This window comes from Musca domestica, unplaced genomic scaffold (genome assembly GCF_030504385.1).
Source record: "Musca domestica strain aabys unplaced genomic scaffold, Musca_domestica.polishedcontigs.V.1.1 33, whole genome shotgun sequence".
In the NCBI taxonomy this organism is placed as follows: domain Eukaryota; kingdom Metazoa; phylum Arthropoda; class Insecta; order Diptera; family Muscidae; genus Musca; species Musca domestica.
This window is the reverse complement of record NW_026712312.1, coordinates 9017236-9033270: the sequence shown is the minus strand read 5'-3', so window position 1 is coordinate 9033270 and position 16035 is coordinate 9017236. Positions and strand designations below refer to the sequence as shown.

The 16035-nt window shown below is 36.0% G+C and overlaps 3 protein-coding genes and 1 long non-coding RNA gene across 6 annotated transcripts; 2 read left to right on the top strand and 2 right to left on the bottom strand.

The window, feature by feature from the left end:
* The first annotated feature begins 2663 nt into the window (after window positions 1-2663).
* On the top strand, window positions 2664-7050 carry LOC101898436 (colorectal mutant cancer protein). 3 transcript variants are annotated; one of them, XM_059125291.1, is made up of 9 exons: window positions 2664-2776; window positions 2842-3404; window positions 3956-4226; window positions 4283-4467; window positions 4531-4902; window positions 4964-5274; window positions 5340-5477; window positions 5547-6188; window positions 6258-7050. In XM_059125291.1, exons 2-9 carry the CDS (start codon window positions 3090-3092, stop codon window positions 6517-6519), a joined length of 2496 nt encoding a protein of 831 aa, XP_058981274.1. In that variant the 5' UTR covers window positions 2664-2776; window positions 2842-3089; the 3' UTR covers window positions 6520-7050. The 3 variants fall into 3 exon arrangements, with proteins under 3 accessions (XP_058981274.1, XP_005184266.1, XP_005184267.1); XM_005184209.4 differs by having other exon boundaries at window positions 2724-3404; XM_005184210.3 differs by lacking the exons at window positions 2664-2776; window positions 2842-3404 and adding an exon at window positions 3558-3895.
* A 131-nt stretch (window positions 7051-7181) lies between these two features.
* LOC101898715 (pre-mRNA-splicing factor SPF27) lies at window positions 7182-8358 on the bottom strand. Its single transcript, XM_005184211.4, has 2 exons — window positions 8018-8358; window positions 7182-7953 (listed from the first exon to the last, which is right to left on the bottom strand). The coding sequence occupies exons 1-2, from the start codon at window positions 8090-8092 to the stop codon at window positions 7207-7209; spliced, it is 822 nt and encodes a 273-aa protein (XP_005184268.2). The 5' UTR covers window positions 8093-8358; the 3' UTR covers window positions 7182-7206.
* Window positions 8359-10678: 2320 nt separating this feature from the next.
* LOC101898881 (large ribosomal subunit protein uL4) lies at window positions 10679-12777 on the top strand. Its single transcript, XM_005184212.4, has 4 exons — window positions 10679-10838; window positions 11052-11232; window positions 11307-11677; window positions 12009-12777. Exons 1-4 carry the CDS (start codon window positions 10836-10838, stop codon window positions 12663-12665), a joined length of 1212 nt encoding a protein of 403 aa, XP_005184269.1. The 5' UTR covers window positions 10679-10835; the 3' UTR covers window positions 12666-12777.
* Window positions 12599-14444, bottom strand: LOC131803741 (uncharacterized). The gene is made up of 2 exons (XR_009342756.1): window positions 13711-14444; window positions 12599-13656 (listed from the first exon to the last, which is right to left on the bottom strand). It is a non-coding gene; the product is annotated as an uncharacterized LOC131803741 (long non-coding RNA).
* Between the last annotated feature and the right edge of the window lie 1591 nt (window positions 14445-16035).

The window sequence follows — 16035 nt, the reverse complement described above, 5'->3', positions numbered from 1 at the left end:
TATATTAGCAAGTGGCATTACGTTTTGCTAGTGTTGGGCTCAGTTAGCTATTTGTTGATAGTAAACAAGAAATGCTCTCCACAATGTTTCTAATAAAACAAGAGTCGCTGTGTGTGTGTGTGTCTGTGAGCACCAGTTTGGAGCACAAAGAGTGTCATTTCGACATACATAGCTCCACACATTTAAGAATGATGTCATTATTTTCACCTCAAATAGCTGAATGTGAGTAGCGTTTATCGCATGAGATAGATTTGGCCGAATGTTTCAAATATAATAAGAGATTGTGTGAAACATATTACTCTTTATTAGTAGAAAATAAGCACAGTTTGTTTACCAAATGATTCCATGTGTAGAATAAAATATATAAAACTTAACTGTCTAATACATTCCATGCCCAAATAGATATAAATGATAAATACTAGTTGAAAAATGATTCCAATCAAGATATCCCTATTTAAAATAAGGACAAAGACCTAAAATGGTAAAGACTGGAAAAAATGCATTCTGAGCAAATGTTTTGTGTCTATACTGTCTAGATAACAGCTCAAGACCGGACCATGTTAATATAAAAAAAAACACATTTATAGAAAAAATGACAAACAAAACTTTGAAAACTCCAAAAATTTGGTTTCAAAATTCTATTCCATAGACTTTCCCAATTAATTACATATTGTCTAAGCGGTTTAAATCGCTTAACATTGCTAACTATGTTGTTACGATATCATAACAAAAGAGGTACTTTCACAGGGTTGCCACATCTTGACTCTGTCTTGTCCCATCTTTATACTTCTATGTCTTTGGATATCCAGGATATCCAGCTCTTCATTTTTGAAAATATAACCAAAGACATAGAAGTATAAAGATGGGACAAGGCAGAGTCAAGATGTGGCAACCCTGTAAAGACTGGACAAAATGCATTCTGAGCAAATGGTTTGTGTCTATACTGTCTAGATAACAGCTCAAGACAGGACCATGTTAATATAAAAAAAACACATTTATAGAAAAAATGACAAACAAAACTTTGAAAACTCCAAAAATTAGGTTTCAGAATTCTATTCCATAGACTTTCCCAATTAATTGCATATTACCTAAGCCGTTTAAATCGCTTAACATTGCTAACTATGTTGTTACGATATCATAACAACAGAGGTATTTTCACAGGGTTGCCACATCTTGACTCTGTCTTGTCCCATCTTTATACTTCTATGTCTTTGTTATGATATCGTAACAACATAGTTAGCAATGTTAAGCGATTTAAACCGCTTAGGCAATATGCAATTAATTGGGAAAGTCTATGGAATAGAATTTTGAAATTTTGAAAAAAGGTTTAATTGTACATATCCATACAAAATTTTACCTTGATAAAACATTTTATCCCGAAGCCCATATTCTTAGGATTCATTGCTTAATATTAATTTAAACAGGGATAGGTAGACCCATCGACATGGCTGCCGATTTTAAAATTGAACATGTTGAATGAAAAATGATTGAAATATGTAAAAATTGTTGAAAAATTCATATGATATCATCCTCCAATTTGGGTCGTATGAGAAAACATATAAAAATATCCCTGATTTCCCCAAGCGTTGATGCATCTACCCGTATTTTTCTTCCATGGCACGGTATAAATATAAGAAAGTAGAAGCAAAACCATAGACAAATAAACGTATAGACATAGACAAATAAATGTATAGACTAACAATTTTTTAAATTTACCCCTTTCGGCAGATGTTACTATGGTTGATCTTGGGCCAGTAAAGTCACTCAAGGCACTAGCCCTCGCCTCGACTTCGAAAACTATTTATTCATTTTTCTGCTATTTAAGTTCTACATTTTTATATTTTACGACATAGTTGGGTAATGTAAATGTAAACAAAGTCACTACTTTGGTCACTATTTCATTTCCAATTGAAAAATAATACTAAATCATAAAAATATTTAATATTTTGTATTTTGAGAAAATTGAGTGATAGTCTTATGCTTTCTCATGCTCGCGATTTCTTATGACAACCATCAATCGATTTCGTATTAAAATCAAACAATACCAAATCCTATTTTGCCTTATGGAAGTTCTACAAAAATGCAGATATCAACATTTAAATTCCTGCCCATGAATACCCGTAAAAGTGGCAACATAGACCTAGCGTCGCATGTCACTTTAAAACTCCACCCCTAAATTGACATATGGCAACATATGTTTGAAGAAAAAGAAGAAGCAGACAAAATATACACAATTTAATTCATTTAATGTATGTTTAATAGAATAATTCGAATAATATTATTAAAACTCTGCAAATTACATCTTTAGAGAGTTCTCGTTTTACCGATATAGTCTAAATTATCCAGTAAACAAGTAAATACAGTGTTCTGATGGGACAATGAACATTCACAAAATACTGAAACTATATCAACATCAACAGTTCTTACAAGCAATTGAAAACTGTTTGGTGTGAACATGTCATTAGCTTTTTTAGAGTTATAATAGTCGCCGCTTCTTTTAAAGAAATTAATTTTTTTTCCTGTCTCAATTTTATTACGTTAACAATTTAATCGATGAGAGAGAGAGCGTTTAACGAAAATATAGATTGGATATTTAAAATAAATTTGAAATGAAATATAAATTTTCTCTTTTATCTTTGTTTGAATTTCGACGCCGACAAAACTGGCAGCAGGTCGCCGCCGATTGGTTTACACCCGATGAGCCGCCGTTGCTAAAAATACTTTCCGCTTCGTTGTCTGCGGCAGAACAAAATATACACAATTTAATTCATTTAATGTATGTTTAATAGAATAATTCGAATTCGAATAATATTATTAAAACACAGCAAATTACATCTTTAGAGCGTCCTCGTTTTACCGATATGGTCTAAATTATCCAGTAAACATGTGAAGTAAATACAGTGTTCTGATGGGGCAATGATGTGTACTGATGGAAGGGTGGAGCGGACAGACACAACAAAAAACTATTTCTAGCAACAAATTGTAAGAAAAAAGAAACAACAAAGACAAAAAGTAAACAAAATTGAAAGGCGCCTTCAACTGGTCATTGGGGAAGAGGAAAACCAATTTAAGTTGGGACAGATCTTAAGATGTCCAACGATGTTCATTTGGCCAAAGTGAGTAAAATCCACAGAAATGTCACAACAAAGGGTGCAATCACTAGCCGCAGTAACTTCCGTCTGAATAACAAAGGAGGAGGCGGCGAAGTTATTGACGATATACGCCCTTCTACGGATGAAGAGTATTTGTTTGGCAGCATAAGCCCCAGGGGCGGCGGTTGTATCACAATGGCACAACACTTTTCTGGAGGAGATTTATTGGATTCTCCAGATCACACGCAACGTGACACAACTGAAAGCGATAACAACATAAGTTCCTGTTCTACATTGGATATTGTTAACAAGGTAAGTGGAGGAAGAAACGACACCGATGGGCAGAATTAATTTGGAGGTCATCATTTCAACAATTCAGTAGGGACGGTTGGGGACTATGTGTTGCAATTTTCTTTGCGCAGATGCGTGCCGAAACGCATTACAAAAACATAAACCTAAAAGCACCAGCTGTAGTAGGTGCAAGCGAGTTGGAGAGTGAAGATGACGTTGAGGCTATTACGAAAAATTCCAATGTATTGGCACATTCAAATTACTTGGGAAATATAATAGAACGAAAAACAAGAAAACAAAAAATTCCACAAGGCCCGACGTAATAACTTTGTATCAATGTTCCTAGGCCACAAATAGGAAAAATGATCTCAGAACAGCTGTTGAGACGAAGTGTTAGTTGTATGTGTTGCTCGGAACAACAACGTCAGGAATCAATGTTAAAGCGGCAGGAAATACGGCGTAGTTGGGAATATACTCTAGTGGCACAGCCAATGCCTTTAAGGCCTATTAATGTCTGCCCCTATAAACGACCTTACTGAGTGCCTCTAATCTGTTATTAATCAATATTTCAGGTGGATAATCTTTCCCTGCAACAACTAGAGGCTAAGGTACGCGAACTTACACAACTGCTAATCCAGACTGAGGAGCAAAAATCTGCGATCCAACAACAACTCGAAGATTGTAAAGCTGAGAAGGAACTATGTCTGCGTAGACTTGAAGTTGTAAGCGCTGCTCATGAGTGTCGCATAACGGAAATGCACTGCGTCATTGCCGAGTTAAGCAAGAAACTTCGCAACAAACAAGAATCTACGATATTAGAAGAGCAGGAGCCCGAAGGCAGTGGTAAGTTCCTTAAGATATCACTAGGTTTTTTGTTTGATTACAGTGTCGAATTTTAGAGATCAGTTACCAAGAGGGCTCTGTCTACAACTCTGAGCTAAATTTGACAAATCCCGACGCAGAATGCCAAACTGATCCTCTTGAAGAAGCGGAGTATTCGCATGCAGAAGTTGACCATAATTTATGTAGTGAGGTAACAGATGAAATAAAACTCTCTGACATAAACTACAAGGCACAAGTTGAGGTAGGACTGAATAGTTTCGTACGACTGGAATTGATCAAAAATAATAGCTTGGAACTGTTTTAGGCACTGCAAGAAGAAATACTGCACTTGAAGGCACAGGTGGCTTTGTTACAATCGGAGGTCAATGCCAACTGTACATCTGGCGTAGCCGTCGGGTCCGCTGTAGAAGAGCCTCCAAGCATTGAACACTTTGGCGCCGATGTTGCCACTCAAAGTTTGGATTCCCCTTCGCTGCAACTAACGCACAAAGACATTGATGATCAAGTGCTTAACGACTTAAATAACACGTCGACACTTACGGCCGTCGAAGATACCTATGTTACTAGTCCACACAAAACTCCTGCAATTCCTAAAATGGCTGAACGAGTTCGCTTGAAATGTGCGAGCAAAACGGAAGTGGACAACATAACAGGCATGGATCTGAGGAATATGGAGGTGGGTGTAAGCAAACTATCATATCGCCACTGTCAATTAATTATTTCTCCTCGCTTTCTAGATTAAAAACGCCAACATTGTTGAGCATTTGGTCTCTGACTTAAAACAAAACAACAGCACCTTAATGGAGTCTTTCACCGAACCCTCGCAGTTGGACAATGAACTGCAGCGCTTGCAACGAAAAGTAGAACACTTGAAAGTTCAAAACACGGTACTGTCACTGACCCTAGACGAATCCAAGGAGCATTGTGAACGCCTATACTTGTTGTGCGGCAAATATGAGTCGAATGCGATAGCTTTGCAGGTGGCCTTAAACTGTAGTGATCGTGCAATTGAAGCATATGATGTTATGCTCGCTTTACTGGAAAGCAAGTAAGCACTAAGACGGAAATGAACTGAAGAATTCGTAAACATGTGCATTTGTTTGTATTTTTTAGATTGGGCCTCATCAAGGAGAAATCATCAGCTGCCGAAGAAAGTAGAAAAGCTGTAGAATCTGTAGCCAGACATTTGTTGGATCGCTTAGAAAGCGAAAAAAACATTTGTGAAAATAGTTTAGGCCCCTGGCAAAATAGGTAAATATATTGTTACAATCGGTAGAAAATAACAAGAACTTGTCTAATCTATATATTCTCTATATGCAGTTTTAGTATTCCCGACAAAGTGTCTTCAAAGCCATGGACACCGGAAGATGACAACCGTCTGCGTTACCATGTATCAAAACTAAAAGGTAGACGTTCGAATGTACAAAATACCATTGTACAGTTGGAGTCGCCATTCAGCGATTCATTTGAGAAGTCACGGCTAGCTTTGGAAAACAAAAAGGAATTAAGTGGAAACAAAGAAAAATCCTCAGCTGTAGATTTGGAAATGGCTGTTTTAATGCAGGAACTATTGAATCTACGTGAAGAGAACATAGCTTTGAAGATGAAAACAGAACAGGCAGAACGAGACAAACAATATGCCAACGATCGAATAGAAGTTTTGCACGAAGCGTTGAGTAACTTTAAACAGCTGCAACTACAATTCAACTCGGATTCATCGGAATTGTTCAATCATCAACACCACCAACGGCAAAGCCATGTGGAACAGCAACGAGCATCCTATTCTGAGGCGGAGCATGCTGCTCTTACTGAGCAGCAGTTGATCGAAGCACTTGGCAGAGAAACTGAACTCAAAGGACGTATACAGTGTCTAATTGCTTCTGTGACAGAAACGCAAAAAATGTCAGATGAAAAATACGAACATCTGCATACAAGTGTTAGGGAATTACAAAAAACCAATCAGTAAGTATGAATTCAAAATAACTTCCGACTAGAGTAAGAACATTTACATTGAAATTTCATCATATTTAGGAGTCTTACACAAATTATTGAGCAGAACAAACGAAAATACCAAACTCGAATACGTCGGTTGGAACAGAAAATTATGGATATTACACTGGAAATGGGCCGCCAACAACAGCTGACCAGTGATATTCCACAGGTAGCATTCGGCGCAAATAAATACAAGTACAGACAGCATGTTTCGACACATAACTCAAACGCGACCCCACCACTCACATCCTCTTCGGCCCATCTAAGGCATGTGGAAAATGTTCCCGAAACAACATTGTAGTAGAAGGGAACACTCAATTTCCTAAATGCATATCTCCGTTTTGACAACCGTCTTTAACAAAAACAAATTAAAATGTATTTTTGTGCCCATATTTACACACCTAGTACTCTTATTTTTTTATTATTCCTACTCTTCGATACATGTCTGTATTTTTGCTATTAATTCTTATGTTACTGAAGTTTGGTGATACCCATTTTGTAGAACGCGTAATAACTAACATTATACACACACACACATATGTGCCATTCGTTATCAAGTTTAGCTTTGTAAAAACATTTCACAAAAACAGCATTACTGGAGCATTTGTTTAATTTTCTTTAATTATATTATCAGAAATACAAACAAACTATTGCAATAATACACTTATTAAAACATACATACTTACCTTAATAGCAATGTTAGCCCTTTAGCAAGAGATGTTGAATGTAAACTGAATATTTAATACCAATGATGATGATTATGTCGAAAAGTGCAGCTTCAATTTGCTTTTTTGTAAAAAATATACATAAATATATAAAATATATAACGGAACTATTTGTGATTTTATTCATTCTACATAAGCCAGGAAGGGTGGGGAAAAGATAAGGATATTCGAGGAATATTATCAATCAATCAACTCAACCATTGCACCATTGAATTTTCAAAATTAGAATGCAAAATAATTCATGTATGTCATAAATTGTTCTTTTATTGTTCCTTCTCTTCAACTGTTGCCATTTCAACATCGTTTTCATCGGATTTTTCATATTGATTTTGATTTTCTGAATCCTCAATAACTGTTTCCTCTGGGACATTTTTACTCACATCTTCCCCCTCATCATCAATATGATGATCGTTCTGCTGTTGGGGAGGCTCTGCTTCAACGTCAGCTGGAACTTCATTCTCAGATATTCGTTTTCTTAATTCATGAATTTGTTTTTCTAGTTCAACACACTGTTGTTCAATCTCATAGTTTTTCGAGACCAACAATACCCAACTGGCCTCTAACTGTCGAAGTCTCTCTCCGGCTTTCGTTTGTGCTTGTTTCCTTTGCCAATTAACGTCCTGTATTTCTTTTTTCAATTCTTGCAACTGCCCCTGCGCTTTAGCCTGCATTGCAACAAATACTTCCAAGTACGCCTTCCAAGCTTCTATGCCGTAATCCAACATCAACTCCAAATTCATAGCTCTCACCCATTGATGTTCCAATTGTGCTTTGGAATTGTCTATCGATTCTTCCCATGCTGACACTTCAGACAAACGACTACCGGATGGCGGCGGAAGTTCATAACGCTTCATACTCAGTGTTTCCATAGGTATCAGATTTTGAATGCGTTCAAATTCTTGTGCCATCAACTTGGTTTCAAACGTGGATGTAGATAAATGTGGCATGTGTTCCAAATAGTTTTTAGTTGGCCTATATCGGCGACATTCCTCCTCAACCATTGCCAATGCCTGAAATCAACAATATTCTCTACATTAATCGCTCACATTATTTACATTAATTTTGTTTACCAACCGATTCTCTGACGCCAGGATCGTCATATCCCTGATCGATGTAAGGCAAAGCATCAACAATGACTTCTCCGGCCATTGTTCAATTATGTTATAAGGAATAAGGATAGCGAATTATTAAAAATCTCTAATTTAATTCTTGTTTTTAATTTTTTAAGCTTAATTTTTGTTTCGTTTTTGACATTCGAATTGGAATATTTTCACTCTATCTCTTACAATTTAGTTATTGTGCAGATTTTTTTGACGATTTTTTCAATTATTTCAGAATTGCGTCAAGCGTGCGCTTTCTTTGGTTGGTTGTTCGTTGCGAGCTTTGGAAACAAAAATGAAAAACGTCCCAACGAAACGAATATGAGGGCCACATAGGAATACCCGATAAAAAATAAACAGAAAGCGAAGACTCGGGGTACTCTGTTGTTTACGAATGAGACATGAGAAAATTGAACATCTTCACTAAAGAGCGCGGAAGTAGTTAAAATTAAATTCGACGGCGGTGCGACATGACAGACGGACGGCATAAGTCGACTCAGAAAGTGATTATTTTTCATTGATTGGTTTTAGAGTCCGGAAGATTAAACATTTATACATTAAATGAATTAAATTGTGTATATTTTGTTCTGCCGCAGACAACGAAGCGGAAGGTATTTTTAGCAACGGCGGCTTACCGGGTGTAAACCAATTTAATGTCAAAATGCAATTATTGTGATTGAATTAAAATTTTTTCTCCGATATCATTCATAAAGTGAAATTGACAGACATGACAGAAAAAGAAAAAGGAGAAAAGTATAGTCGCTTCGACACAGCAGGTGGCAATGAATGAACAACAACCAACTTCAACATGGTACTTGATTTCAAAACAGTATTTGGAATCCATGATGTTCTAGGCCCATTAAATAGTTTAAATAGTCGTTTAAATCGCAGTAAAACTACAATTTATCTCAATTGATCAAATTTGTAAAAGTTGTTAAAAAACACGAATTATAATAGCCTCCGAATGACGTAGTATAAAAAAACATATAAAAATCTACTTATATTTGAAAAAAACATTTAAATTTTTTTTTCAAATATAAACATATTTTTATATGTTTTCTTATACTACATCATTCGGAGGTTATTATATTTCGCGTTTTTCAACAATTTTTATAAATTTAAAAAATTTAAAGTACTGTTATATGTGTGGGGCTATGCGAACACTTGAACGTTACAGAAGGTAGAAAAAAGCTACCCCCTAAATACAATTTTTTTTCTTTTGGTATCGTTACTTTGTCAAAACATATACACATTTTGTGTATGTGTGTGTATTGTTTTTAATAAAAAAATACAATAATTTGAATTTATTTCAAATTTGGTTTCAAAATAATGCAAATTTTCGACGTACATCGTAAACTGTACAATTTTTGCCCTGTTCCAGGAACTGCAATAGTCTTGGTATTATAGCTTAATAAAGGGCTAAGTACATAAGAAGCTTGAAGTCATGGCACGGCCTATTTTGTGACATTTCACAAAGGAATTACAGAGCCGCACTAAAATCCTGCCGTCGCTTTTCATTATAATTTGGCATTAATATGCCTAGCCATGACTTCAAGCTTTTTATGTATTTGCAGCCTAAGAAAGCTTCCTCAACTTCAAAGAAACAAGAAAAAATGCAACTCTGTGCTGAAGCCATGGTAGAAGAATACAGGTAGTCGCATCGACACAGCTGCTAGGACAATGAACTGTCAAACCGATTTTCGAATTGAAAATGTTGAATGAAAAATTATTGAAATTTGTAAAAATTGTTGAAAAATTAATATTATAACAACCACATATTTACGTCGTATAAGAAAACATTCAAAAATATACTTATTTTTGATAAAACATTTTAAAAATTTTGACATATCAATGTTTTCAAGCGTTGATGCATCTACCTATATTCTTCTACCATGGCTGAAGCCTTATGGTGTCAAATAGAATTTGAAATATGCTACAGTGGGTTTCACTTATTTATATTAAATGACAAACACCTTTTGCACGTTATTTCAAATATTTCTAAAGATGTAGGTATATAAGCTTGAAGTCATGGTTAGGCATATTTTGTGACATTTCATAAAGAGATTATTAATCCGCACTAAAACCCTGCCGTCGTTTTCCATTATAATTTGATATAAATATGCCTAGCCATGACTTATTATGTACTTGCATCTTAACAGAGGGCGTTAATTACAAAAATGAAATGATGTTTTGCTCCGATAATAGACCAATTAAAATAAATGAAAAATACGTTAAATTCATTCCACATTTGTTTTTAATATTGCAAAATGATGCACTTTGCGATGTCTTACATCGATGTATGGTAAACAAAAAAGAAAGAAAAAACGACACAATCCCATCGTTTTCAAATGTCAATTCCCTCGCTTATACGTCACGCAAATCTTATTCAAAAGTCGATGGGGGTATAATTTGACGTTCACGCCATGGAATTGACATTTCAGATCAAGCGGATTTTGTTTTAAATACGTTTGAGCCAATATTTGCAAATGATGCGAGTTATGTGAACAGGCTATAAGAACACGGCGAAAGAGTGTGAAGGAAAATTACAAAAGAAATGTGTCAATGCTTCGCATGTGTCCACATTTTGGCACTTTACAACACTGTTCTTCGTTCAGTTACAACCCTGATTGTCAGCCATGTTGTACATTCGTCAGGTTGTTTCGTTATTTCAGTTTCTTTCCTCTTCTTTTTTTCTTCCTTTTTCTTTTCGGTCTTCTATTGGTTAATGGAGGACGTTTCTGCAGCTGCAGAATAAAATATTTTCGTAATTTTGAGAAAAATTGCCAATAAAAATGGTAAGCAGTGTAGTCAAATTAAGAAATACCTCGCGGATAAAGTGGATCTATCGGAATTGTGTCAAAATTCGGCGGAATTTTTGTTAAAAGGAACTCGGAAATTTTGAGGTGTTGACACACGTGTTTTTCCGTCGAGATCAAGTGAATTGTGAAATACATAGTGAATGAAGGTTTAAATGAAATGTTTTTGTTTTGTTACTCGTGTTATTGCAGAGTTTAGCCAACGCAAGACCTCTGGTCTCCGTATATTCGGAAAAGAATGAACAAATCAAGGAAAAGAGCATCTGCTTGCCAGCAGTGTTCAAGGCCCCCATTCGTCCCGATGTCGTCAACGATATCCACCAATTGATGCGTCGTAACAAGCGTCAACCTTACGCTGTCAGCGAACAAGCCGGTAAGTAAGTGCGATGGAGCAGGAATAAATAAAATTCGAGTTGTGTGTATCTATTGAATGTGCGTTTGTTACAGGTCACCAAACCTCTGCTGAATCTTGGGGTACTGGTCGTGCTGTTGCTCGTATTCCCCGTGTCCGTGGTGGTGGTACTCACCGCTCCGGCCAGGGTGCTTTCGGTAACATGTGCCGTGGTGGTCGTATGTTCGCCCCAACCAAGACTTTCCGTCGTTGGCACCGTAAGGTCAATGTAAACCAACGCCGTTACGCTTTGGTCTCTGCCATCGCTGCTTCTGGCGTTCCAGCCCTTGTCCAATCTAAGGGTCACATTATTGATGGCGTCTCTGAATTCCCATTGGTCGTCTCTGATGAAGTTCAAAAATTGCAAAAGACCAAGCAAGCTGTTGTCTTCCTCAGACGCATGAAGATCTGGGCTGACATCCAAAAGGTAAGCGGATTGTTATTTTGAACATGGAATGGTCAGTGTTTACATTTGAGCAAAACAAACTGAGCTTGTTAATCAAATGTATCCATGAAAGCCAAACATTGCGCAGTTGCTGCTTATTGTGTAAAAATGTCCTCACTGAGTTTTATACATAAAGCTGTCATATAATCCCAAGTAGCTGCTAGATAAATATTGGTTTCGGTAGGCGTTCCGTTAAGAAGTAGTCAATACTTCCTAAGGGGGTAACTTAAATCAACAACCCTAGAAATTTTATAATCTAACAGTAGTATGTTTATACGTCAATTTCTCATTTTTCAAACAATTTACATTTTAGGTGTACAAATCCCAACGTTTCCGTGCTGGCCGTGGTACTATGCGCGATCGTCGCCGCATTGCCCGTCGTGGACCCCTCATTGTTTACTACAAGGATGAAGGTTTGCGTCGCGCCTTCCGTAACATCCCTGGCATTGAAACTATGTCCGTTGATAAAATGAACTTGTTGAAATTGGCTCCTGGTGGCCATGTTGGTCGTTTCGTCATCTGGACCGAATCTGCTTTCGCTCGCCTCAACGAGCTCTTCGGTACCTGGAAATCTGGTTCCACCTTGAAGAAGGGCTACAACCTTCCTCAACCTAAGATGGCCAACACTGACTTGTCTCGCCTTCTTAAATCTGAAGAAATCCGCAAGGTGCTCCGTGACCCTCGCAAGAAGGTCTTCCGTCGTGTCCGCCGTCTCAATCCATTGTCCAATGTTCGTCAACTCATCAAGTTGAATCCTTATGCTGAGGTTCTCCGTCGCCGCGCCGCTTTGGCCGCCGAAAAACGTACCATTGCTAAGGCTGTCGCCAAGGCAAAGAAGAACAACGTTGAATTGGCCAAGAACCACTTTGCCGTTGTCGCCACCAAAGCCGCTGCCAACCGCGCTAAAATGCTACAGAAGGCCTTTGAAGCTAGAAAGAAGAAAGCCGCTGCTGCCCCCAAGAAGAAGTAAACTTTTAAAAAGTTTAATGTGAGGCGTGTTTTTTAAATTTCTTTTAAAGCTACAAATGTATGAATTTTTTTCATAAATTAAAAAAAATACATAAAACCAACTTAAAATTTAAGTTTATTTTTAATAAATTGTTTTCACAATTGTTTTCATATAAAAGTAAAAAATAGCTTTGAGAAGGGTGCTAGGCAGGATTACGAAAGGTCATATTTAAGAGCTTAGGAAGGGAAACATTTTAATTGATGTTTTTAAATATTTATAAAACATATCTTAGAAGCGCCAATGGGGCTGCTAAAAAGGCAGCTTTTTTGGGGAAATAGTCATTCCAATCATGCTCAGGAATTCAGTGAACAATTTCCGACTTGCCTTTGCCTACTATCAGGCATTAATGTATAGATTAATTAAAGGAATTTTAAAATAACTTTCCTGCATCGAATTATTTGATTATTATTTGTATACCTATATCTGTTTATTGATGACAGAGCACAAGTGATGCAAACACTAGAATGCATACTTGCCCATCTATTATATCGAGTCCCACTTGCAAACTTTAGAGTTTCCAAAAAATTGAAACGTTTCTAATAAGAAGCAATTGCATTGGATTTTCTTTATCAATGCACATACTAAAAGTTGGAAATCTTCTAATAATTGTAGATCAACATACAGTCACGTTTTAATTTTTATTTTTTTTGCTACGGACCAATTATCCATATCCACACCACATTAACAAATGTGCGTTTGCTTTTACATTCAGATATCTCTTGCATCCACATTATATATCATTCTATTTTAAAGCTCAGTTATAATGAACGATAATTGTATTTAAAACATGACCTGTCTTGTGCGACTGATTCAATCAACGTGAGTTCAAAGTTTTTTTCTTTGTTACGACTTGAGCTATTTGTTCAGACAAAAGTCCATGGCAAACAATTGGAAAACTTTATTTGTCCCATTGTCATGTGATATTCAGAGCTCCTTAGGGGTAGAGCATAGCCTATTTGGAAAATTTCAGTTACAAGATTTGAATATTGAGATGTAGGTCCCATACCTCAAATCTTAAAAACCATTTTAAGTCAGGTTCGCATTTTTAATTGATTTTGAAAACATTTTACTCCGTTATATACAATTTTTGTAAATGTTGTTTTTTTTTCAACATTTCCTTGATAGTGCATTTCCTTCTAACGGCGATTAAAGAATTTAAACATTTAACTGTGGGTAAATGGGTGTTTAAAAAACATTTAATAAAGTGACAAATTATTGAAAATTTCGGGGCACACTATGCTGCTGCAGGTGGAAGTAAAAAAGTGCGCAAAAATCGGAATAAATAAATTTTCCATCAAGAATTAACAACAATAACCAAAATAAAAAAAATATTCTACAGCAACGAATAATGCTATGGCAAGGTATCACATTGTAACAAAATTATGAGAGAGGGTAATTAGGGAATCCGTTTTCAATCGAAGAAGAGTATATATTGCTACTGTGATAACAGAGAGAGAGAGAGAGAGTCAAACAACCATAGCGACACATATTTTCGGAAAAATAAATAAACATGCCACATATAAATGAGCACCTTCTTAGTATTTTGACAGCCTTTAACTGTTATCAATGTATTTATCAACATTTAGGAAGAACAACAACGTACGTTTTGGGTTCAATGTGATTTGTTTTTGTTTTTATACACATTAAAAAGGAGCACAATTCAAAGGTCTATTCAAAATAAAAAGATCAATACAAGCACACCATGTATTCAGCTTGGCGAAGTCGAACATTTTTTACCCTAAATAAATATTTCTTGAAATACCACTTTACATGTGCCATTAAGTTTATATTATATGGTTTTAATTTTGAACATTAAGCTAAATAAACTGTATTGTAATTTTCCTGATAATAATAAAACAAGTAAAATAGTATCGGTCGGATTTGCCGACAGAAAACCAAACTCTTGACCAATTCGTATCTGACCTAAGACTGATATAAATATTACAACGTGCCAGATTTGGACTATACAGACAACTTCCTATACTTTATATGACATACGTGCAATTTTTTGGAAAATGTGGAAATATGTGTGAGGTAACATTTATAGCGGACCGAAGAATTTTATTTTCATACTTCATCTAATGCAGATAAAAATATTAGGGATATTAGTATGTGCAAAATTTGAAGGAAATCGAATATTCATATTCACACCAGACCTTGGGTTAATAAAAATATTGTGGGGGAGGTACCAGAAGGAGTGGACCGATACATTCCATCTTCTCAGCAGACGTTGGGCTAATCAAAGTATTATGATGTGTGTAATTTGAAGACAACCGGATACTTACATCACATTTTACTAGATTTATAATTTTTAAAAATTTTGACCGTTTGTGGTTAAGGTACTGGATGGAGTGAACCAATATTGACTATTTCGTAAATGACCTAGCACTGATGGTAATATTAGGATTTGCCAAGTTTGGAGCAAAATCGAATCATCCTTTCTCTTTCTGTGCAGTAAATTATTTTCTTTGAAAATGTTGACAATTTGTGGGGGAGATACCGATATTGCTCAACTCTGAACTCGTTCTAAGTTCTATAATAATATTGCGATGTACGATGTTTGGATCAATTCGGATACTAACTTCGAGAGTTATCGTGCGCACCAGCCAGACAGACAGACGGGTGGACGGACATCGCTAGATCGACTCCAAATGCTCTGAAATGGATTTGGTCCCAGGGTCTAAATCCGTTATGAGACCTGTTATGGCCGTATAAAATGATATATACCCTCTCTAGCCTTATGGCTACTTTACTCCAACGGCCCTTTAAGGATAAATTTTTGATTTTTGTGATTACTTCTATTTTCTTTGTTTCTTCAGGATATAGCTATATTAGTTGGCTGGCATGGTGTTATAAAAAGGTAATGTACCAGCTGAGTACAATTTATTGTAGATGTGCCCAACTTCTACCACTTTTGTTTTTAAAATAAAAGATTGGAACAAAAGTATATTGCGTTAAAAAATGTTAACCAGGTTTGCCATTGAATTTAAAATTGAAGATATTTTTAAAAATTTGAAAGTATTTCGTAAGTTGGCGCACATAAATTTAAAAATGTAGGTTTTTTAATGTTGCCTTTTGTTTCAGTTATATGTATAGATAATTTCTCTTCAGAATACCTTCATAATTAAGCCTTAAATGTTATCTACAACGGCTATGCAGCGAGTAATTAATTTACTCCATTTAACACTAACAAATTCCCATACGATTGTAATGCTATCAAGGTATACCCGTCGTCTGTTCGACACTAATGGTTGTAGGGTATATCACATGACAATTGGAGAGCAGAGAGCAATAAGAGATTATTGTAATGTAGAGGGAAAGAACGAAAACT